At 35.1% G+C, this 26,262-nt stretch overlaps 5 protein-coding genes across 5 annotated transcripts; 4 read left to right on the forward strand and 1 right to left on the reverse strand.

Moving 5' to 3' along the window:
• Positions 1-203: 203 nt before the first annotated feature.
• Positions 204-4,181, forward strand: LOC111916679 (receptor-like protein 7). The gene is made up of 2 exons (XM_023912354.3): positions 204-3,251; positions 3,845-4,181. The coding sequence occupies exon 1, from the start codon at positions 305-307 to the stop codon at positions 3,248-3,250; it is 2,946 nt and encodes a 981-aa protein (XP_023768122.1). The 5' UTR covers positions 204-304; the 3' UTR covers position 3,251; positions 3,845-4,181.
• Positions 4,182-9,537: 5,356 nt separating this feature from the next.
• LOC111916553 (receptor-like protein 7) lies at positions 9,538-12,516 on the forward strand. The gene has a single exon (XM_023912216.2). It carries the CDS (start codon positions 9,538-9,540, stop codon positions 12,514-12,516), a length of 2,979 nt encoding a protein of 992 aa, XP_023767984.1.
• A 4,567-nt stretch (positions 12,517-17,083) lies between these two features.
• LOC111916585 (ubiquitin-like domain-containing CTD phosphatase) lies at positions 17,084-18,416 on the reverse strand. The gene has a single exon (XM_023912245.3). It carries the CDS (start codon positions 17,788-17,790, stop codon positions 17,293-17,295), a length of 498 nt encoding a protein of 165 aa, XP_023768013.1. The 5' UTR covers positions 17,791-18,416; the 3' UTR covers positions 17,084-17,292.
• A 3,768-nt stretch (positions 18,417-22,184) lies between these two features.
• On the forward strand, positions 22,185-23,588 carry LOC111916554 (receptor like protein 27-like). Its single transcript, XM_052765969.1, has one exon. It carries the CDS (start codon positions 22,185-22,187, stop codon positions 23,586-23,588), a length of 1,404 nt encoding a protein of 467 aa, XP_052621929.1.
• Positions 23,589-23,654: 66 nt separating this feature from the next.
• LOC128127513 (receptor-like protein 9DC3) lies at positions 23,655-24,572 on the forward strand. The gene is made up of 2 exons (XM_052765975.1): positions 23,655-24,222; positions 24,568-24,572. Exons 1-2 carry the CDS (start codon positions 23,655-23,657, stop codon positions 24,570-24,572), a joined length of 573 nt encoding a protein of 190 aa, XP_052621935.1.
• Positions 24,573-26,262: the final 1,690 nt, after the last annotated feature.

Here is a 26,262-nt window from a genome sequence, read left to right on the forward strand (position 1 = left end):
TTTGTGACAAAGAAAGTAAAAAACCGACTAATTAAGGTAAAAGCAATACATACTGATCTTTTTTTTTTCTTTCTTTCTTGTACTTGGGTCTATTTTTAAAAATTCCAAAATTCTTTTTTCTTTGGCTTTATTTGTTGAATTTTCAGCTATACCTTTTATTGGTTCCCCTTCACCCTTACCCACAGGCCAAAGCCATGGTGATTATCTGGTTATGCTTGTACGTTGACATTACTTACTCATGGTTTATATATAATGAGCATTGCATGTCCATAAACAATTATAAAATAAAACCCCTTTTTTATTCATGGCTCCATACATGAATCACTTAAAGTTCTTGCAAACCATCTCCCTTCTATATGTGTTGGTGACACTAACATGCACTGGATCATCAACAAGCCATGATGAAGAATGCTCAGCCTTGTTTCAGTTTAAACAAACCATAATTCATCAACATGATGCGGCTTGTGCTGCTCATGGTTCTCAAGTGCTCCATTCATGGAACACTAGTTTTGATTGTTGTTCATGGGATGGGGTGGCGTGCAGCAATGACCATGATCAGTACTATGGTCATGTGATCGGCCTTGATTTGAGTGAGAGCTCTCTTTGTGGGTATATCAACTCCAGCAGCACCCTCTTCAACCTTGTTCATCTTCAGAGACTCAACCTTGCCATGAATTACTTTGGTGAATCTCAAATCCCTTCTGAGATTGGTCGTCTAAAGCAAATAAGAAGTCTCGATCTCTCTTATTCTGGGTTTAGTGGTCAAATCCCAAATGGAATCTCGCAGTTGATGCGATTGTCTTCTTTAGATCTGTCAGGGAATTCACTAAAGCTTTATAGTCCTAGCCTGAAGAAGCTGGTGCAAAACTTAACAGGACTTGCAGAACTCCATCTTTCTGGGGTCGAGATAAGTTCCTCTGTACCTCATTTCTTGGCAAACTTTTCTTCCTTGAGATCAATCAAACTAAGAAGCTGTTCCCTGCAGAATGAATTCCCTGCGGCCATATTTGAGTTACCTAAGTTGCAAGTTCTTGATCTGGCGAACAACACCGACCTCACTGGCTCCTTTCCTGAATTTCATGGCAACACCTTACTTGAAGAAGTGATACTACCTCTCACAGGTTTCTTTGGGATTATACCAGAATCCATAAGCCACCTCAAGCATTTGACAGTCTTGTCCCTTTATAATTGCTCTTTCTCGGGCCACATTCCACGTTCACTCTCTAACTTGACGCAACTCACTGTCTTGACTCTTGGTGGAAATAAGTTCACAGGTTCAGTTCCTTCATTGGTAAGTCTTTTGAATCTCGATGTTTTGGCACTTTATGGTAACAAATTTGAGAAAGGACCTTTTCCCAATTGGCTTGGAAAGCTGGGTAAACTTAGTGAACTCTATGTGTCTGATATGAACACAAACAGTACTGAAATCCCACTCTTTCTTGCCAACCTAACCAACCTTAATGTGTTAAGTATGGGGAAAAATTCTCTTATTGGCCGTTTACCATCCTGGTTGTTCAACCATACCCAACTAAAAGTATTAGATCTTCAAATAAATCAATTGCAAGGACCAATTCCAAACACATTTTCCAGCTTCAAAAGTCTTGTGTATCTTAACCTAGGTAGAAACAATTTCAGTGGTAGGGTAGAACTCGACATGTTCCTAGGACTCAACAAACTCCAAACACTTGAGTTAGGTTATAACAAGATATCATTAATAGTCACCAACAACTACACCAATACCACCTTACCAGAATTTGAGTGGTTAGGACTGTCATCATGCAACTTGAAGGAATTTCCTGCCTTTTTGCGCTTCCAAAATAAATTGACCGCCTTACTTCTTGACCACAACAACATTGATGGCCTGGTACCGGTGTGGATCTGGAACAACAGCCGGGAAACATTACAATTCATTAGCCTTTCAGGCAACTCCATCACTGGCTTTGATCAGCATCCTCATTTTCTCCCATGGACAAATTTAGAAGGATTTTTTATCCGTAATAATCAGCTACAAGGACAACTACCAGTTCCACCACAAACCACAGTTGAATATTCTGTCTCAAATAATAATCTGACAGGAGAAATACCACCGTGGATATGTGAATTGAAATCTCTTCAACTGTTAGATTTGTCTTTTAACAACATGAGCGGAACACTTCCTTCATGTTTGGGCATCTTAACCAATTCGTTGATGTATTTGCGTCTGAGACGAAACAACTTCCAGGGCAAAATGATGAATTCTCTTACGCCTGGATGCCAGTTGACACAACTTGAATTGAGCGAAAATAGATTTACGGGTCAGCTGCCAAGATCATTGACAAATTGTAGGAATTTAGAGATTCTCTCTCTTGAAGATAACTCTTTTCATGACGCCTTTCCTTCTTGGCTTGGAAGTCTTGCGGAGCTACAAGTTCTAGTCTTGCGGTCCAACAATTTTTATGGTCCAATTCAAGGTTCCTCACAGTTTCCTAAGTTGCGGATCATAGACCTCTCTAACAACAGTTTCAGTGGTCACTTGGACCAAAACTACTTCCAAACATGGCATGTCATGAGCTCCGAAAATCTTGGTATATCATCTGCTATGAAATCAATTATATCCTCCAAAAGCGTCTTCACAAATGTGCAATACGAGGTGACCTTAATACACAAAGGTGTCAAAACAGAGTACAATCGTATTTTAACCGTAGTCATGTCCATTGATCTATCCTGTAACCAATTTGAAGGAGAAATCCCAGCATCACTCCAAGATCTTCAAGGCCTTCAATCACTCAATCTTTCCAACAATCATTTTACTGGAAGTATCTTGCCATCTTTAGGGAACCTAACAAATCTTGAAGCTTTGGATCTCTCTCGAAACGAACTATCTGGGGAAATTCCTCAACAGTTGGTGCAACTCGGATTCCTTTCCATCTTCAATGTGTCATTCAACCATCTTCAGGGGCGTATCCCACAAGGAAAACAGTTTGATACATTCGATAAGAGCTCTTACATAGGGAATCCCCAACTGTACGGACGAACTTTATCCAAGGAAGGTCAAGATTTAAAGGTGCCAAGAGTTCCACCAGCAAGCAATGTGTCTGAGTCTTTCTTCCCGAGTGAAAGAATTGATTGGATCTTTGTATTCTGTGGAATTGGAAGTGGGTTGGTTGTTGGGGTTGTTATTGGAAACTTTCTATATGAAAGGTATAGTTATCGGTTCACAAAGAGGAAGGACAGATGGGTAAGGCCACTTCGTAACACAAGGAGAAACTAAGGTACAATGATTCGTTAAATAACGGGTAGCAATTTTTCAAGATAATAATTTGTTTATATGTATGTAGTCTCAACCAAATGGAAAATGTTTTCTGTATGTCATCCAAAAAAGTATGATACTTCTATATATGTTTTTAAACTTATATTTTTAAATTAAAGTAATCCTAACAATATCTTTGTGAGATTAATTGTCATACATCTCAACTTTGTATTATCAACAATTAGTTGCGTTTTTTGTCATTTATCTCATTTGCCAAAAGATTCAGTTAAATTATATGCAAGTCAAATATGCATTTTAGCAAAGAAAGTTTTATTAACATATTTAACTTAAAAATATTAAAGAATAAATCTTTTTATTTTAGCTTGGATAAATTACTTGTCGAGTCCATTAGTTATGTGATGTCAGTCTATGTTTTAAACATGGTATGTATTTATAATTACTTCATCATAATATCTATGACAAGGATGTTACTTTTTGAGAGTTATGATATAGTTTCTGAGACAACATTTTACTATGGAGTGTGGATGAAGCATTTTCTATAGTTAGAAAATCATGAATTTAACAGAAATGAACTTAACTTAACATGTATCTCAGGAGGCGTCATAGCTTAAAGTTCGAAGGGTATGGAGAAGTTGTTGAAGACCTTCAAGGGATTTCAGTTTGTTTTACCATGTATAGTAAGTGTATATTACGTTTAAGTTTGTGGTTGTCTGAATTACATTTCTTGGAGTAGACTTTCACTATAAGATTTTGATGTATCATACAGTTCCATTGTTTAAGTTTATCGTTGATGTATGATGGCATGATCATAGACTCTTATGTAAGCTATTGATAAGTATTTACAACCTCAACCTCAACCTCAACCTTAGATTTGGGGTTGTGATAGTATGAAATTCATGTATATTATATATTTTCAAGTGAAATTCATGTATATGATATGTTTTTGAATTACATAAGCGAAATTCACCGTTGGTATAAAATTTAATAATTCTTTTAACAATAAATCAAGGTTATTACTCGGACTGTTTCAATTGATTTCAGTTAAATTACACAAATACCTTTTAAACTTCAATACACAAATTCAGCCACACGAATATGTTTTCATCCATTATCTTTCATGATTTCAAAAACTTTCATTTGACTTACAGCTAAAAATCCTGTTCTCAAGTTTTAAAATTCAGGAAAAGAAAGGGAATGAAGAGAAGGATATTAGTACTAATTACACTGAAGCCCTAAAGAGGTTCCACCCTTGAGAATAACTATGCAGTCTTTGAATAGTGAATTATGCACTCCAGTCTCCAAATCTTCATATTCAATGAATGGTGCTACTTGTTTTTGTTATAAAACATATCGCCAGTTTTTATATATATAATAAGGTAACATTAAGAATTACCTGATGTGTCTTCATCCAATGACCTGAAGTAGTGGGTTCAAGTGCAGATATATTTTGTAACTTATCATGTTTTCAATCACTATTAACATAACCAATTCTATATAAACTAAAAGAACGAACAATTATTGATTTGAGATAACAAATAATAGAGCAGCAATGCGAAATTTTGTTGTGGAATCATACATAAAGTACAGGTAGAACAATGAAAACATTACATAAGAAGCGACCTAGGCATTTCATCGAATACGTGGTGGGCGGTGACCAGAACTTCATCCTGTGCATAACGGTGAACATCTTAGTCTTATCACCAAATCCTCCTGGTACAATAACTTGGATTTAGGTTACACCGTCTCTACATCCACATTATTATACTTGTCCTATTCTTCTGTCGTCACTTCTTCTAACTCCATACAGATTTCTTCATGAGAGGAGAGCTGGTGGTAGCCAGTGTTGCATTGACGCTCGATTTGTAAGCAAAGTGTGGCTGTGTGGGATAAAGAAGATGGTGAGAAATCGAAAAGGGTAAAGAGATGTGGAGGTGTCCATAAGTTGATTTAATGGCATTTTAGGGGAAGGAGCAGGAGGTGGAGGTGGATAAAGATAAATAAAGGAAACTGAAATTGTCATAAAAGTAAGGAGGAGTCGACCCACACCACCCCCAACTCCTCAAGTAAAACCAAATAAAAATTACTCAAGCCGTTAGACCAGCCAGTCGTTTACCATGGTTTACTAAATGTTTATAACTAAAAATATGTGAAAGCTTTGTAAAAATTTTGTGAAAAATATTTTTGTAAAAAAACAAAGGCTGTAAAAAAAAGATGTAAAAGAAGGTGTAAAAAGATTCAAAAAGATGAAAACAAAGTTGTAAAAAATAAAAGAACATATGAATATAAAGTTTGTAAATAATTTGGGCAAATTTTGAAAAAAAAAAACAAATTATAACAAAAATTAAAACTTGGGCATTATAATAAGAAAATGTTTTTGGCAAACTAAATAAAAGGACCAAATTGTAATAAAAAATAAAATTTGGTCAAAAGCTATAAATAAGCACAAGTTGGGATGGATTTGGGCCGGGTTATGTAGGGCAGATTGGTTGGGTCCGAGTAATTCTAGCTGGTTGTCAAATAAAAAGAAAGACCGTCCAACTCCCGACCTCTTGAAGATAATCAAAAAGCTCTTACAACTTGCTCCAAATATAGTTTTGGTTTATAATAAAACGTATCTTAATTAAAATTTCTTTATACTCTTGATAGAATGACCCCGAATAGAAAGTTTATCTTAAACCATATAGGGATGAGCATCGAGACTGGACCTAAACCTGTCCTTAAACCTGGATCAATACCTGTTTTATGTAGTCAGGCCGATTATCAATTCTTGGATTGTCAATTTTCCAATTCCGTTTTTTTAAACAGTTCCAAGTATTGGACTAGTTTGTTCTCGAATTGTACCATATATAATGAATGTTGTACTGGCCCAATGCAATTAATGTACCATACACTTCATCGAATTGCACCACACGTAATGAATGTTGTCTGGTCTAGAGTCTTTACATTCCTCCCAAACTGGTTTCGGTATCGGTTGGGTCCAAATGCTCACCCATACAACCAAACCTACGAAACCGGTGGAATTAGATTCAAATTTCCTAAAATTTCATAGGTATTCCAACCAACCAAACAACCCCTTAATATAATTTAGGTTATTTTACGGTTTGCTTCACTCTGCTTTATGAAAAGTATGGATTCGACCCCGAAAAGGACGTTTATGTTTTCATTCTCCCAAATAAATGTTTGTGGCTCTTTTTATCTTCATTATCAATAAATTAGTATTCAAATTAACTTATTCTCATATAAAACAATTAAGATTGCACCAATTATGCATTTATGCTTAACCAATAAAACGATTTATGATCGGAATTGCATTTAAAAAGAAAGTTGATGAGGCAGTAAAAATCTTGATTTGTGATTTTAAAATATATATGTGAACGAAACAAACATAACCATTCAATACCTTGGTTCGTGAATTGTGATTTTATAAGTATCTAACGAGTAAACATACATACAATCAAAGAAGTTCGTGTGACACGTTTGTGATTGTCAATTTTGCTACATTTAAATATTTAATAGATAAAGAAAGATGTTGAAGTCTTCCACTAGCGGTAGTTTGTATTTGAATTAATATATTTTAGACAAAATTACACCTTTGGTCCTCGTATAGTTTGTCAAAACAAGCCGATTTGGTACAACTATCAATGACTCTACGCGATAGGTTTATGTGATTTCATTTTTTGCTTGGTTGATACTTCAGACAAGTAGATGAGATAATTTCGTATATGCTATTCTTAAACATCGAAATATCGTATTTATCCAATCTAATTTCTAAATATCATAAATACTCTTCATAAGCTTTCAAAATATCAAAATTGCCCAAATCCTTATCTTTAACACTTTTAAATATTTTATACTCATTTTAAATTCTTATTTTTATTAATTGACTATTATACCCTCAATATTTTTTTTCACAAAGAAATAAAAAAATGTAACATTTTTCAAAGGAAGGGGGTAGCATTTAGGTCAGCAAAATCAGAATTTATTTTTGCTATAAAGTTAGGTTTTAAAATATGAGTATTGTTCCTACAGAAGTGATCTCGATTGGAGACAAATTTCTTGCATTGGCATTGAATTCATATATCCATATCTAAACAAACCCTTGGAATCATGATTTGTTTGGTCAATAAAGTGATATGGCCCAAAGTCTTCTCAAAAGATGAAGGGACTATTATATATACCCTTTGAAAGCAAAGCCTCTAAAATCTGCAATTTTTGCATAAACATAACTCAAATTTTTTTCCAAGATATAAACTTTATTAAGGGTGTCACATTGAAAGCTATATTGCAGAACAGGGGAAAGAGGAGGGGTAAAAAAAGTAAATTTAGTTGGAATTTTTAATGGTTAGAATGGATACTTTGATACCACTATCATTTACCAATAACTGGTAAAACAATGTCAGCTTGCATCTGACAAGTTCAAATGGTGATCCTGTTAAGCATGCCTGAAGAATATAGATGTTCAAGTACATATAATCAACTCATGAATCAGGTAAAGTAAGATAGAATGAGGATACCTTAACTGCCTCAGGCATTTCATCGAATGGCTTGTATGCATGTTTCTCATCCAAAATCAAATAACCTTCTTCAGCCTTTCCATTTTTTTTTTTAAATATATGTTGCATCCATGATCAATAATATACGACTCAATTTGACTGATTTTAATGTCAACAAATTAAAATTGTCACCAATTATACTTGACCAATACAAAGATTTATGAGTTAATTGCATTTAAAAAGAAAATTCACATGAACTATTAAAAACCTTGATTTGTCATTTTAAAATATATCAAACAAAAAAAAACAGATGAACCAATTAATTAATACATCAATTTGTAATTTTAAAAAGTATCTAAGAAGATAACAGATGCACTATCAAAAAAGTTAGCTTGATCGTTTACCTCCATGGTTGTCTATTGTTGTCGTTCATATGTGAATTTTTATAATATATTTTACTATTTTAGGTTGTTTTACCGTTTCCACTACTGTGTTTTTTTTTTAAAGTTGTGGATTTGGCCCGAAAAGAAATATTACGTTTTTTTTAGTCCCTAAAATAAAGTTTTGCAGCACTTTTCATCCTTCAAGTGGAATAAATAAATAAATAAATAAAAGCAATGTTTTGTAAAATAACTATTTTGCTCTTATTTTAAACTGTTTCCTAATTGACAACCAAACATCACTTAGTCAATTAGTCAAATATGATCTAAAAATAATTTGCAGAAATTACAAGAATAAAAGATAAAGGTGACATTAATAAAATAAATATGTGAAAAATAAAAATAAATAACAACAAAATTAAATGGTCAAGACCAAAGAGAGACCCAAGTTTGACAGACTTTCTGGCAACTCGTCCTTTGAGCCATACAATGGTGGAAACTCAACTATCCCAGCCTCCCAGGTTTCACGAACTATAGCCAATTCCAAATCTCTAAAAAATTCATTGAACTTCTTACAATGTCTTAAGAGAACTAAAATTTTGACTTTTGGAAGAAATTTGCCCAATATAATAGCATAGACTTACACATATCATCATATCAAATGTTAATGAGTAAATAAAAAAAAAAGTTAAATTACGTCTTTTCTAAAAATATTAAATATCTTCTTAGATCTTGGATGATAATATTTTTATTAATAAATGTTTATGAAAAAACTTAAATATCGATGGGTTGCACCAGTTGAGTAACAAATTAAAAGAAGCCAATTTCCTGTACTACAGTCGAAATGGATCATAATGACCGTCAATCTTTTATGTCCTTTATTTTAAAGTTTTTATTAATTAATATATCAAATATGATCATCAAATTATATTATTCAAATAATAATCTATTGTTTCTATATTAAAAAGGTTATGATACTAATTATACTAGAATCTAAATGCACTTCAAACAATTTCCTAGCGACTACATTTGTTTGACAAATTTCATTTAAACTGATTTTTTTTATTGGACACATTTCACCCCTTACCGATAAATTATACCCCAAATCCACTCATTTTCATAACAAATAATTGAAATTACCATCAAAGACGATGAGTTAGTGATTTAAAAAAAAATCCAAGAATAAAACATATGAACGGTTAAAGTGTTTTTACTAATTACTGTAGTTAGTTTATTTTTTATTTTTTAAATCACAGTGTTTTTCCTATTGATCGATTAGTTTCTTTTTCAGCTATATCTTTTAATGTTCCCATTAACCGACACTGTTAAACTTACTAATGGCCTAGCTATTAGCTTATATATAATGAGAATTGCATGTCGACCATAAACAACTACAAAATAAAACCCATTTTTCATGGCTACATTCATGAATCACTTCAAGTTCTTGCAAACCATCTCCCTTCTATATGTGTTGGTGACACTAACATGCTCTGGATCATCACCAAGCCATGATGAAGAATGCTCAGCCTTGTTTCAGTTTAAACAAACCATAATTCATCAACATGATGTTGCTTGTGCTGCTTATGACTCTCAAGTGTTTCATTCTTGGAACAATAGTTTTGATTGTTGTTCATGGGAGGGGGTGGCATGCAGCCATGACCATGATCAGTACTATGGTCATCATGTGATGGGTCTTGACTTGAGCCAGAGGTCTCTTTGTGGGCGTATCAACTCCAGCAGCACCCTCTTCAGCCTTGTTCATCTTCAGAGACTCAACCTTTCTGGGAACGACTTTGGTGATTCTCAAATCCCATCTGAGATTGGTCGTCTAAAGCAATTAAGAAGCCTCGATCTCTCTTATTCCGGGTTTAGTGGCCAAATCCCGAATGAAATCTCGCAGTTGATTCATTTGTCTTCTTTAGACCTGTCAGGGAATTCACTAAAGCTTCACAGTCCTAGCCTCAAGAACCTGGTGCAATACTTAACAGGACTCAAAGAACTTCATCTCTCAGGGGTTGACATTAGTTCTTCTGTACCTCATTTCTTGGCCAACTTTTCTTCTTTGAAGTCACTCAAGCTACGAGATTGTTCTCTTAAGAATAAATTCCCTGCAGCCATACTAGAGCTACCAGAGTTAAAAGTTCTTGATTTGGCATTCAATACCGACCTCACTGGTTCTCTTCCTATATTTCGTAACATCAGCTTACTTGAAGAAGTGATACTAGACTTCACAGGTTTCATTGGGATTGTACCAGAATCCCTAAGCCACCTTAACCATCTGACTGTCTTGTCCCTTACCGGATGCTCTTTCTCGGGGCATATACCTCGTTCACTCTCTAACATGACGCAACTCACTTACTTGGGTCTTGGTGAAAATCACTTCACAGGCTCAGTTCCTTCATTGGTAAGCCTTTTGAATCTCGATGGTTTGCTACTTAATGGTAGCAGATTTGAGAAAGGATGCTTTCCCAATTGGCTTGGAAAGCTGACTAAACTTAGTAAACTCTATCTGTCTGATATGAACATAAACTGCGAAATCCCACTCTTTCTATCCAACCTAACCAAACTTAGTGAGGTAGGAATGGACAGAAATTCTCTTACCGGTGGTATACCATCCTGGTTGTTCAACCTCACCCAACTAACATATTTAAATCTTCAGATGAATCAATTGCAAGGACCAATTCCAAACACATTTTCCAGCCTCAAAAGTCTTGAGTATCTTCACCTAGGTAGAAACAATTTCAGTGGTAGGGTAGAGCTCGACATGTTCCTAGGACTCAACAAACTTCAAACATTAGGCTTAGGTTATAACAGGATATCATTAGTAACCACCAACAACTACACCAATACCACTTTACCAGAATTGCATAAGTTAGGACTATCATCATGCAACTTGAAGGAATTTCCTGCCTTTTTGCGCTTCCAAAATAAATTGAGATTCCTACTTCTTGACGTCAACAAAATTGATGGGCTGGTACCGGTGTGGATCTGGAACAACAGTCGGGAAACATTAGAGTTGATTAACCTTTCAGGCAACTCCATCACTGGCTTTGATCAGCATCCTCATTTTCTCCCATGGACAAATTTACAAGTAATTTTTATCGAGAATAATCAGCTACGAGGACGACTACCAATTCCATCACAATCCACAGTTATTTATTCTGTCCCACAGAATAGTCTGACAGGAGAACTACCACCATCCATATGTGAATTGAAATCTCTTCAACAATTAGATTTGTCTTTTAACAACATGAGCGGAACACTTCCTTCATGTTTGGGCATCTTAAGCAATTCGTTGATGTCTTTGAATCTGAAACGAAATAACTTCCACGGAAAAATGATGAGTGCTTGTAAGCCTGGAAGCCAGTTGAAAGAACTTGATTTGAGCGAAAATAGATTCACCGGTCAACTGCCAAGATCACTGATGAATTGTACCAGGCTGCAAGTTCTCTCTCTTGAAGATAACTCTTTTCATGATGTCTTTCCTTCTTGGTTGGGAACTCTTCCCAGGCTGCAAGTTCTGGTTTTGCGGTCCAACAAACTACATGGTCCAATTGACGGTTCCACTGCTGTTTCCTCACGGTTCCCTATGCTGCGGATCATAGACCTCTCTAACAACCGTTTCAGTGGTCAGTTGGACCAAAATTACTTTCAAACATGGCATGCCATGAGCTCTGGAAATCTTGGCGTATCATCTGTTATGGAAACTAATATATCCTCCAAACATGTGCTTACAAATTTCATGTACTCGGTGACATTAATACACAAAGGTGTCAGAACAGAGTACTATCGTATTTTAACCATAGATATGTCCATTGATCTCTCTTGTAACCATTTTGAAGGAGAAATCCTACAATCACTCCAACATCTTCGAGGCCTTCAATCACTCAATCTTTCCAACAATCATTTTACTGGACGTGTCCTGCCATCTTTGGGGGACTTAAAGAATCTTGAAGCTTTGGATCTCTCTGGAAACGACCTATCTGGGGAAATTCCTCAACAGTTGGTGCAACTAGGTTTCCGTTCCATCTTCAACGTGTCATTCAACCGTCTTGAGGGGCGCATACCACAAGGAAAACAGTTTGATACATTTGATAACAACTCCTACATCGGGAATCCCCGATTGTGTGGACGACCTTTATCCAAGGAATGTCAAGATCATCCAAAGGTGTCAAGACTTCCACCAACAAGTAGTGTGTCTGAATCTCTCTTCCCAACCGAAACAATTGATTGGATCATCGTATTCTGCGGAGTTGGAAGTGGGTTGGTTGTTGGGATTGCTATCGGGAACAATCTGCATAAAAGGTATAGTCATCAGATCACAAAGAGGAAGGACAGATGGGTAAGGCCTCTTCGTAACACTAGGAGAAACCAAGGTACAATAATTCGTTAAATATTTCAATATGATAATTACTTTTGGGTATGTGGTCTCAACCAAATCGAAATTGTTTTCTGCATGTCATCCAAAAAAGTATAATGCTTTTATATTTTATTTTTTCAAGAAAATGTTTTTTATTTGAACTTGGATATGAATGTTGCATTTTGAGTCCACAATTTAATGTCAGTCTATGTTTCAAGCATTGTTTTCTCTTATAATAAGTTCATAATGATACCTACGAAAGAAATGTTAGTTTTGAAAGTTATGTTATAGTGGTTCGTACATGACTAAAGTATTACTTTGTATGTAATCAATATTATAACCATGTTTTTTGAGATGCTCATTTCACTATTGCTGATGCAGTATTTTTAACTGATAGAAAACTGTAAAGTTACCATCATTGAACTTAACTTATCATGTATCTCAGGAGGCGTTGTAGCTTGAAGTTTAAAGGGTAACAAGAAGGTGTACAAGACCTTTAAGGGATTCTAATTTGTTTTACCAGTGTGGTGTGTATTAAGTTTTAAGATTGTTTTCATTTCAATCGGATTTATTTGAGTAGACTTTGGTAAGATTTTTGATGTATCATATAGTATCACTTTCATTGTTTAAGTTTATCATTTATGATAGCATGATCATATATCAGACTCTTATATGTGTTATTAGCTAGTAGTCACAACCTCATATTATGGGTTGTGATAGTTAGAGATTCATATATATATATATATATATATATATATATATATATATATATATATATATATATATATATATATATATATATATATATATATATATATATATATATATATATATATATATATAGGTAAAAGTTCAAATAAGAACCCGTAAATGTTAAGAACCCTAAAAACCTCTAAACTTAAACTACAAAATAAGATCTAAGTTTTTTTCTTGCATCCAAACACTTCCACGCACCTTCAAAACCTCAAACACAAACCCTCCATCTATCATCATCAACTACCACCATTGCCCATCTACCGACGCCGCCGCCGTTGACCAACGTCAGTTCTGGCCATTGTCACCATCATATTCGAGCATCATCTTTTTATCTTAATTTTAAGGTGAAACACCACTAGATCTACATTAGATCTTGTGTGGCTAATGCATTTCAAGTCTAGATCTACTCCACCACCACAACTAATCTACTCCACCATTGATTTTCACCACCACTGATGTTTAGATCTGTGAGCTCTGATGACACATCTTCGTCCCACCTTCAACTTTTTTTTTTTCTCGATCTCCATGAAAGACCACCAGATCTATTCAGATCTGGTCCACACCACCTCTACCAACCATATATGTATGTCTTCAACCTTCAAAATCCTTTGTTTTCATCAGACCCGAAGCGGTTTAGTCCAGATCTATGATCTCTGACGTTAGATCTATGATTTTTGATTATGGATCTATGATTTATGCCTTTAGATCTACGACTTCTGATGAGGTTGACGGACTAGATCTGAGATCGATGTCAAATGCCACCAAAACTACTGCCTTGCTACTCCAGTCTAGCACCGCCAACTCAGCTTCATCTTTTTCTCTATGATCTTTAGTGAAACAACACCATATTTGCATCAGGTATGTTGATATTTGTTTACTTTTTTTTTATTTCTGTTAAGCTGTGAATATAATGTTCTAATCTCTCATTTGTTGTTTACTTTTGTTAAACATAGTTTTTTCTACTATTAAGTTGTTAATCCATGTTTATTATGTTTTTTTATAATGTTTGCATCAACTTTTTATTCACTTTATGTTTTATTGTTATTAAGCTGAGAATTGAATTTAAAATGTGTGTTATTATGTTAGTGTTTTCTCAAATAATATGAACTTTGTTTTTTTTAAGCTGTGAACTGTGATGTTTTAACTATTTTTTTAGTTTTATCTAAGTTAATTACTATGAATGCATGAATTAATATGTTTTTATGTTATAAATACAATGAATGAGAATCATAAACTGATTATTAAACTGTGAATGAGAGTACTGAAAAGCTCTATTAAACTGTGAATTTATATGGTGCACACAATGTATCTGATGAATTTTGTATACCAAACTGTAAATTGTATATTACGTTGTAAATTTTATTCACGACTTAATATATTAAATTCACAATTTAATAAATATAAATGTCTTCATATATTAACGTCTAAATCTAAGTTTTAATTTGAAAATATGACTGTAAATATAATTTTTTTGTCTTATATTGTGAAATTTATTATATTAAACTGTGAATTTTGTATATTAAGCTGTGAATTGTCTGTATTAATAATTTTAAATTAATATTATTGTTGTGAATTTGTATTTTTGTATTAAACTATAAATTTATTGTAATAAACTGTGAATTTTTACGTATTAAGCTATGATTTTTGTATTTTAAACTTTGAATAACTGCATTAAGCTGTAAATATTTAATTAAATTGTGAAAGTAACTATATTAAATTGTGAATTTTTTTTTATATTAAACTGTGATTATTGTGTTTAAAAATGTGAATTGATTGCATTAAACTATGGATTTTCTGTTTAAACTGTGAATTGATTGTATTTTGCTATGAATTTTTTATAATTTGTGTTAAAATTTGAATGATTTATGTATAAATTTTTGTGTTAATTTTCTTATGAATATATATTTTTCTGTTGTATAAATTTGTATGAATCCATTAGTTTTTATAATTGTTTTGCATTAAATTAATTACGAGTAAATTAATAGACTTTATTAGACTGTGAATGTAGTATTTAAGTTGTTAATGCATAACTTTATTTACAGATATGATTTGGAAGAAATGACGTCTACTATGTTAATACATGTGGTTGGTGGTAGCATGTGTTGGTAGAGTTTGAGTTTTTGACTTCTTTGAATTAGTGAATTATTGTAAAACAGTTTGTATTAAGTTGTGAATTTTTTTTATTAAACTATAAATGGACTGTGTAAATCTGTATTTAAGTTTTGTGTTAAAATATGAGAGCATATACGGATGAAAATATTAGACTGTAAAAATTATAAGTTTGCTCTTTTAATACCAAAAACACAAATAATTAGTATTTTAACATGTTTAATAAGAGTATCGTGTAAATATTTACTAATTAAATGGGGTTCTTAGAGTTCTTAATCTTTTATGGTTCTCATTTGAACCACTCCCTATATATACCAACATATATGAAAGCCATTGTTAGTATAATATATAATTATTATTTTACCAATAAACTACTACAAAATAGGTTATAAGACCTGGATCATACGTGACCAATAAATTCCAAAAAAAAAACGGGTTTAATATAAAAGATAACCAATGCCACATCATTATGTCAAAGGTACCAAATTATATAAACCCTAAAACACTATCATTAAATGAAATTTGAGTATGTGTATCTCTTTATGTATGTAGTTGTTTTCAATTCGTATATAGCTGTATGTTACAATCTTCTTTGATCACCTTCTTGAGTCCTTAATAGGTGCTTGCAGCAACTTTACAATCTGAATAATTCCTCTAATGGAAAGTGTTAAGACTCTTTTAAAAGATATTAAACATTGAGATTAACTCCTCCTTACCTATAGCCATTATGCATCTCAATCCATGGATGAGGTATGTAGGTTCACAACAATGTTTATAAATATATATACATGTATAAAAATTTTGAACATGATTTCAACAGAAATAATATGATACCTTGATTTATAAAAGTGATCTTTGTGGTATACTGACTTTCCAAGTTTGATTCAAAGGTAAAATAGTCATTTGGTTAAATTTAACAATCCAGGGACCAAAACCCGATATAAAACCTTGTAATAAGGAGTGAAATTGCAAAAAAAAACATTTTGGGACCAAAACCCTACAAAGTGCTAAACTGAGGGACCAATATTATGATTTACTGAAAGTTGGGACATAATGAGGGAAACATCCAAATGAACATGTAAATGAAGTCCATTTTCTACTAATCTTGTCACAAGGGGATGATTTCCAGCCACAACTTCTAGTGGCATGGTTCTAAAGTCATTATGGATACAATCAAATCTTGTTGACAGAATGGTATGGCCCAAAGTCTCAAAATATGAATGGACTATTATACCCTTTGGAAGCCAATGCCTCTACAGTCTGCAAATTTTCCATAAACATGATTCAAAACATTCCAAGATATATACTTTATTAAGGGGGTCACATTGAAAGCTATATTGCATAATAGGGAAAAGAGGAGGGGATAAAAACGTAAATTTCGTTGGGAGTTTTAATGCTTACAATCGATAGTTGGATACCACATTCATTTGCTAATAACTGGTAAAACAAAGTCAGCTTGCATCTCACAAGTTCAAATGATGATCATGTTAAGCATGCTTGAAGAATATAGATGTTCAAGTGCATATAATAAACTCACGAATCAGATAAAGTAAGATGGAATGAGAATACCATAATTGTCTCATGCATTTGATCGAATGGCTTGTATGCAGCTATGCATGTTTCTCGATTCTCATCCAAAAGCAATAACCTTGTTGAGCCTTTCCATTTGATCGAATGGCTTGTATGCAGCTATGCATGTTTCTCGATCCTCGATTCTCGTTACTTTTATAATCTCTGATTTGACTTGGTTCTTTTTTTTTTTTTTTTTGGGCCTCCACAACTTTGCTAAATTCCTGAATTTTTAGGAACCTCTCGAATGTTAGTATGTTATTATTTATGTATTGCGTATTATGTTTAGTTATGGCTCTCTTAGTAACAGAGCAGTAATTTTGTAATCAGCATTACTCAGTACTCCAAGCTGTCCCATTTTCAATTCGACCCATTTCATGCTTGTTGCAGACCATATGATGATGCCATGCTCTGCATAAATTGGCTTATAAGAACCCATGAAGATAAGGGCACATGAGTTGGCGGTTTTTTTGCTGTTGACCGATGTTCAAATAGAGTATAGTCTATATCCAATACAAGAAGCTTCTTCCCCTTTCGACATGGAATTCGGAATTCAATCTTGTATTGATCAACACGTCTCCTTAGTTTCTGCTTGTTGACCTTTTTGTCTTTAATGTCGACAGCTTCATCTTGCCCGATTTCAAAATCAGCAACAATCTCTGGAGCATCGGCTTGATCCACGATTATATCATCTTCAATACCGATCATTGTCATTTTGAGAGAAGATTTGATGGGTAGACCGGACAGAAGGGCTGAATCATCTGCGAGTTTGGATCCGATTTTAGGGTAAAGAAGTTTCTGATGTTTGGGGAGTACGTTGGGCAGTAGGCATATGCATCGTTTTAGTTCACCAACGGAGTCGTCGGCGCACATTCTGACGGTGTATTCCTTTCCGCTCCATTTCACATTCAACGTTAGCTACTCCTCCGTTACCGGAGACGTCAACGACGACGATGCCATTTGTGTGAAACACTTGCGGAATAGTAGTGGGCTGCTGGGCAGCATTACGCGCTGATGGATTGATCCAGTGTCGTTCCAATGTTACATACTCACAGCAATCAATATTGTTTTTTTATTTAATAGCCCAACAAACTGAATCCATAGTTTAGAACTTTTATCACATTTTTATGGTTAATTTTATTATTATAGTTATTATATAAATTATAATATATAATTTGAACTTCAACAAATTTTCTAACTTGATGGCTTATTGATAATTTTTATTTTTGATTAATGGTTTTGATTTTTTTGTATTTAGCGGGTACCCATGAACCGAACCGTGGTTACCCGCCTTCATACAGTTCGTTCAGTTCGACAGTGGCGGAGCTAGATGGAGCGTTGGAGGTACTACAGTACCCCCAAAAAATTATTTAATATATATAAAAAATATTATTTATAGACATTTTTTATGTTATTGTATCCCCAACTAAAAAGATTATAACATGTTTTTTAATCCCCGATATTGGATAACTACATATAATATATATTGATAATGTTTGTACCCCCATATCAAAATTCATGGTCCCGCCAATGCGGTTCGGTTTATTTCATAATTCGGTTCTGTTTCGGTTAGTGCATGTTAGGTACCCGTCCCGTGGTCATGGTTCATAATTTTTTTACTATTCGAACCGAACCGCCTCGTAAACTCCCTTTATCAATGGTGGTTGTTGGGCATGAGGTGTGTTTATGCAGGCTTGCTGTTGTGGGCTAGAGGTCACGGATGGGCCAAAAAAATGATACTCTTGTAGGCCTGTTATAAGAGGTTTGCTAGAAGAATGCTGACGGGCAGGGGTGTAAGTGACCCAAACTATTCAGCATTGACTTGCTAAAAGCTCAAATTGAGATCGAATTAAACGAGCCCGAGTTGATCTCGAGCCTAAATATGAGGCTCGTTTATTAAACAAGCTCGAGCCAAGCTTCAATCAGTGAGCTCGCAAGCCTAAACGAGCCTATATATAATATATATTATTATTATTATATCTATATATTAAAATAAAAACATTTTTGAAGAATTAGGGATGTAGGGAATTAATAAACATGCTATTCACGAGCTTGAACCAAGCTTAAGTTTATTTAGACTCATCAGACAAAAAACGAGTCGATATCGAGCCTGAGTCGAGCTTGTATAATTCTTCACGAGATCGAGCCGAGCTCAGTACAATAAAGCTCGAATCGAGCCGAGCTCGAGCTCAATCCTTGCATAACTTAAATGAGCCTGAGCCAATCCTGGCCAAGCTCGGGCTCGGTTCGACTCATTTACGCTCCTAATGATGGGTTGTTGCATGTTGTTGCTCTAATGTTTGTTGTTGGGCTCTTGTTTGAGGGCTTGGTAGTAGGCCCGACAACTGTTGTTGTGGACTAAGTAGATTCGAATCCCCACCCACAAAGGTGTCGACGACTGATGTTGGCACTGTCCACCACTAAAGCAGCCACGGTTTCTGCCTCCTCGACCACAATGACCTGTAACAGCCACAAACTAGGATAAAAATTTTCATTTTTAAATAAGAAGTACTGCCATCAAGTTATTTTAAAAACCATTACATAGTATAATGTCAAATCATCATAGTACAATATCTAAAAGTGCGGAAAATGATGAGGTGAAGATGTTGTGCCATCACATCGGGTCCTTTCCCTTAGTATCGAATGTAGTTGAAAGGCTGAAACCATAAATATAAATTGTAAGCAAAAAGCTTAATGAGTTATCCAAAATATCACATACCAAACATAAAAAAGGTTAGTGTTATAGACCAAACCATACTTTTACATGTAATTGTCCTGCCGAGGGCCAAATCCCAGTCTTACATATTGTTGCCAAGGTTGGATCCTGGTCTTTCATACAGATGTCATGAGCCACATCCTGGTCTTTCATACAATTGTCAGGGGCCAAATCCATGCACTTATTGTAACATCCTGTATATTAAATAGACAAATGGATAAGGGTTTATATGAATAGTAGCCTAAAATCAATAATAATATAGCAGGATGTTGGCCTCGAGGAGTTAGTTGTCACGATTTAAGACGTTGGGGGTTAAAAGTGTAAGTTCCGGAGTGGTTTGTAAATATTTATGAAGGCAGGGGTTGATTGGTAAATTATTGTGACTTAATTTGAATAGATTTTGGGAATAAAGGACTAAATTGTAAATTCCGGATTCAAATTGTAAAGATTTCTGAGGGCGGGGGTTATTAGGTAAATTTTTGGACTTAGTTTGAAGAAAATCGGGTAAGGAGGGGCTGGATGTGATAAAAACAAATGGAAGTTTGGAGGGATGCGGGATCAACCGGTGGTCTATATTCCCTCTCGTATACACGACTCAACCCTAACCCTAGGGCATGGGATTTCAGCTGCCACCATGGGAGTACCTTTCGCTGTCATTGCAACACCAAGACCCGTCGCTGCCGCTACAGTGCCGACGATGCCGCCATTACGACACATGTTGTCGGAGGTGCTATATGCAACCAGAGGACCGTCGAGATCGGTAAAAAGGAGGTTGTGTTCGCCACTGTGCGAGCCGTAAATGAACATGAGGTGCTCGGTAAGAATCATAGCCACCCATATACCTCCTCTCCTTCATTCTCTCTGCGATGGGCGTCGTGCATGTTGATTAGGGTCGTCGGTGGCCTTGGATCACCATTTCTATGCTTTCAGTCGTCACCTGCCACCCGAAGTGGCTGTGTTGGGAGTATTTCAGTGTTCAGCTCGTGTTTACGAGCGTGTGTGTGTTTGCTCGATCGGGGACCAAGAGAATCCACCACCACCACCACCGTGAGGTGGTGGCTGTTGCTCCCTACCACCACATGCCACCGCGAGGGTGGCTGTGTGTGCCCGTTTAGTGTGTATTTGGGTGTGTATTGGTTGTACTATGTTGTCTAAGCGATGTTTTGGCTGGAAAAGTAACCACCACCATTGGAAATGGTGGTTGCCGCCGACTGCCACCATGAGTTGCCGCCAATCACCACCGCCCAGGGCGGCAGTGGGTGGTGCCCAATCTAGTGAAACCCTAATGGGCCTAAACACTTAATCTTGGGCTGGGCTGCTTTGTGATTGGGCTAGAAACCCTAATTAGGGTTTAGAAAACCCTAATTTTGGGTTTGTTGGTTTGGACCTTTTGGGACCTGCGTTTGGACTAGTGGACTGAAGTTATGACTCTTACTGATTCCATTGTGCGATGGCTTAGTGTAATAATGGACTTAATGGGTTAAGTGAGAACACTTAACCCTGATCGTCATTTCATGTGAAAATCCCAATTTTGCTTGCGCCTTGAGTTGGGCCTTTCTATTGGGCTTTGGTGTTTGGGCTATTGATGGGCCATCCAAGAGCAATCATGTGGACTAGAATATTTATATGGGCTTTAGGGTAAGGCCCATATGAGGGCTTGGGCCCAATTTGGAAAAGTGGGCCATAGTTGGGCCATTAGTGGACCTTTGAGGACCCAAGTGGTATTGGGCCCACCAGGGCCCAATAGGCTTGGGTTATTTATGGGATGGGTTAGTGGACCATATTTAGACCTAATACGTGAAAGTTTGGTCTTAGATCCTAATGGGGTTAATTGTAGGTTTGACTCGGTGTTAGAATTCGGAGTACAACAACACCATTTACTATGGTCATGTGATCAGTCTTGACTTGAGCGAGAGGTCTCTTTGTGGGCATATCAACTCCAGCAGCACCCTCTTCAACCATGTTCATCTTCAGAGACTCAACCTTTCCATGAACAACTTTGGTGATTCTCAAATCCCATCTGAAATTGCTCGTCTAAAGCAATTAAGAAGCCTCGATCTCTCTTATTCCGGGTTTAGTGGCCAAATCCCGAATGAAATCTCGCAGTTGATTCAGTTGTCTTCTTTAGACTTGTCAGGGAATTCACTAAAGCTTCACAGTCCTAGCCTCAAGGACCTGGTGCAAAACTTAACTGGACTTGAAGAACTCCATCTTTCTGGGGTCGACATAAGCTCCTCTGTACCTCATTTCTTGACAAACTTTTCTTCTTTGAAGTCACTCAAGCTAAGAGATTGTTCTCTTAAGAATAAATTCCCTGCAGCCATACTAGAGCTACCAGAGTTAAAAGTTCTTGATTTGGCATTCAATACCGACCTCACTGGTTCCTTTCCTATATGTCATAACATCAGCTTACTTGAAGAAGTGATACTAGATTTCACAGGTTTCATTGGGATTGTACCAGAATCCCTAAGCCGGCCACCTTAACCATCTGACTGTCTTGTCCCTTACCGGATGCTCTTTCTCGGGGCGTATACCTCGTTCACTCTCTAACATGACGCAACTCACTATCTTGGGTCTTGGTGAAAATCACTTCACAGGCTCAGTTCCTTCATTGGTAAGACTTTTGAATCTAGATGGTTTGCTACTTAATGGTAACAAATTTGATGAGAAAGGACGGTTTCCCACTTGGCTTGGAAAGCTGACTAAACTTAGTGAACTCTATCTGTCTGATATGAACATAAACGGAGAAATCCCACTCTTTCTGTCCAACCTAACCAAACTTAGTGAGGTAGGAATGCCAAGAAATTCTCTTGCTGGTGGTATACCAACCTGGTTGTTCAACCTCACCCAACTAACATATTTAAATCTTCAGATAAATCAATTGCAAGGACCAATTCCAAACACATTTTCCAACTTCAAAAATCTTCAGTATCTTAACCTAGGTGGAAACAATTTCAGTGGTAGGGTAGAACTCGACATGTTCCTAGGACTCAACAAACTTCAAGCATTAGCCTTAGGTTATAACAAGATATCATTAGTAGTCACCAACAACTACACCAATACCACTTTACCAGAATTGCATAAGTTAGGACTATCATCATGCAACTTGAAGGAATTTCTTGCCTTTTTGCGCTTCCAAAATAAAATGGATACCTTACTTCTTGAGCGCAACAAAATTGATGGGCTGGTACCGGTGTGGATCTGGAACAACAGCCGGGAAACATTAGAGTTTCTTGAACTTGCACACAACTCCATCACTGGCTTTGATCAGCATCCTCATTTTCTCCCATGGACAAATTTAGAAGTAATTTTTATCAATGATAATCAGTTACGAGGACAACTACCAATTCCACCAAAAACCACAGTTATGTATTCTGTCTCACATAATAACCTCACAGGAGAAATACCAGCATCGATATGTGAATTGAAATATCTTCAGCTGTTAGATTTGTCATTTAACAACATGAGTGGAACACTTCCTTCATGTTTAGGTATCTTAAGCAATTCGTTGATTGCTTTGTATCTGAAACGAAACAACTTCCATGGAAAAATGATGAATGCTTTTATGTCCGGAAGCCTGTTGAACCACCTTGATTTGAGCGAAAATAGATTCATCGGTCAACTTCCAAGATCACTGATGAATTGTACACACTTAGAGTTTCTCTCTCTTGAAGATAACTCTTTTCATGATGTCTTTCCTTCTTGGTTGGGAACTCTTCCCAGGCTGCAAGTTCTGGTTTTGCGGTCCAACAAACTACATGGTCCAATTGACGGTTCCACTGCTGCTTCCTCACGGTTCCCTATGCTGCGGATCATAGACCTCTCTAACAACCGTTTCAGTGGTCAGTTGGACCAAAAGTACTTTCAAACATGGCATGCCATGAGCTCTGGAAATCTTGGCGTATCATCTGTTATGGAAACAAATATATCCTCCAAACATGTCAAATTAGATTAGGCATACTCAATGACATTAACACACAAAGGTGTCAGAATAGACTACGATCTAATTTTAACCATAGATATGTCCACTGATCTCTCTTGTAACCATTTTGAAGGAGAAATCCCACAATCACTCCAACATCTTCGAGGCCTTCAATCACTCAATCTTTCCAACAATCATTTTACTGGACGTGTCCTGCCATCTTTGGGGCACCTAAAGAATCTTGAAGCTTTGGATCTCTCTCGAAACCACCTATCTGGGGAAATTCCTCAACAGTTGGTGCAACTCGGTTTCCTTTCCATCTTCAATGTGTCATTCAACCGTCTACAGGGACGCATACCACAAGGAAAACAGTTTGATACATTTGATAACAACTCCTACTTCGGGAATCCCCGATTGTGTGGACGACCTTTATCCAAGGAATGTCAAGATCATCCAAAGGTGTCAAGACTTCCACCAACAAGCAGTGTGTCTGAATCTCTCTTCCCAACCGAAACAATTGATTGGATCATCGTATTTTGTGGAGTTGGAAGTGGGTTGGTTGTTGGGATTGCTATCGGGAACAATCTTCATACAAGGTATAGTCATCAGATCACAAAGAGGAAGGACACATGGGTAAGGCCTCTTCGTAACACTAGGAGAAACCAAGGTATAATAATTCGTTAAATTACTTGAAGCTATTTTTCAAGATAATAGTTTGTTATGTGCATGTGGTATCAACCAAATAGAAAATGTTTTCGGCATGTCATCCAAAACAATACAATGCTTCTATATATTTCTTAATTAAATTAAAGTAATCGTAACAATATATTTGTGAGACTAACTGGCATACATCTCAACTTTGTATTATCAACAATTACTTGCTGTTTTTTTTTGTCATTCATCAACTTCAGTTAAGGTATATGTTAAGTCAAATATGCATTTTAGCAAATAAAGTCTTATTAACATAGTCAATTTAAAAATATTAATGAATACATCTTTCAATTGTATCCAGGATAAGTTATGTGTCGAGTCCAGTAGTTAATTATGTGATACCAGTCTATGTTTAAGCATGGTTATTGTTTATAACAAGTTCATTAATATTATCTACGAGAAAAATGTTATTTGAGATAGTACATGCTTAAAGTAGGTTGTATGTAATCAATAATATAACCACAGTTTTTGAGATGCTCATATTACTATTGTTTGATGAAATATTTTCTATAGATAGAAAACTGTGAACTTCCTAGCAATGAACTTAACTTAACATGTGTCTGAGGAGGTATCATGGCTTAAAATTCAAAGGATATGGAGAAGTTGTTGGAGACCTTAATGGGATTTCTGTATGTTTTACCATGTAGTATGTGTATAGTACGTATAAGATTCTATTTGAGTAGACTTTCAGTGTAATATTTTTGATTTATTACTTAGTAACAGTTCGTTTGTTAAGGTTTTCCATTTATGAAGGCATGATCATAGACTCTTATGATGTAAGCTATTGGTAAGTAGTAACAACCTTAGATTTGGGGTTGTGATATATAGTATGAAAGTCATGTATATTATATAGTAGTTTATAACCCGTGAGAACTACGGTTATAAAATTAATTAAATTTTTATATTAAAAACTCAAAATTGTTAATCAATTATTGTAAATAAATTATTAGTGAAGAGATATTTTTTTAGTTATATAAAACTATAATCATTGATTTAAATAAATGCATGAAGGTATATCACCTTATAATCTGTATTAATTTTATTTTATTTTTTAATCTAATTTTATTAATTTAATATAGTTAAAGTGAAATTTTTAAATTTTAAATTCAAAAATTGAGAATCAATTATTAATTTAATGTAATTAGAGTGAGAAATTTAAAATTGATATTAATAAGTTGATAAGTGGCATGATAGGTACATATGATATTAATGAGGAATTCTAATAGTATGATACTTGTCAATAGGAAATTAAACCTATTCAATTATTAGAATAGGGACTAGGTTATAAACTTGGGTACATTACTTTGTTAACAATTTATAATAATAAAAAATTCATGAAATATTTAAAACCCCATCACCTGATCTCAATTCTCAATCAATCAAACTCCTCCAGTTTGACAATGTATGTAATTCAACTATGATTTTAATTATCTGTTAGTTCATTAAGTTATAACCTTTGAGTAAAAATAAAAAAGAACAGGGATCATCTTGTATATTTACACTAAAGTTATAACCTTTTATTAAAAGATAATATAAATTTGTAAAATTGATCTCTATGGTATATTGCTTTTCCAAGTTTCAGTCCAAAGGTAAAATAGTCATTTAAAAATTTTAAAGTTGAGTGGTTAAATTTAACGATTCAATTGTTTATTGATCAGTTTTCACAAAGAAAACTTATAGTGTTTTCAAATGAACATGAAAATGAAGTCCAATTTATACTAATCTTCTCCCAAGAGAATGATTTCCAGCCAAAAATTCTAGTGGCATGGTTCTAAAGTCATTATAGATAGAATCAATCATGTTGACAACTGTTTGTATTTTTGGCTTGTTTTTGTCCAAAACAATTTTTGTTGTAAGATTCTTCTATGGAAGATGTTGATCCCTCAAGTTTAAGTGGATGATAATTGATATGGCCTAAAGTCTCAAAAGATGAAGGGACTATTATACCCTTTGGAAGCAATGCCTCTAAAATCTGCAATTTTTGCATAAACATGAT

The sequence above is a fragment of the Lactuca sativa genome, chromosome 1 (assembly GCF_002870075.4).
Source record: "Lactuca sativa cultivar Salinas chromosome 1, Lsat_Salinas_v11, whole genome shotgun sequence".
NCBI lineage: Eukaryota > Viridiplantae > Streptophyta > Magnoliopsida > Asterales > Asteraceae > Lactuca > Lactuca sativa.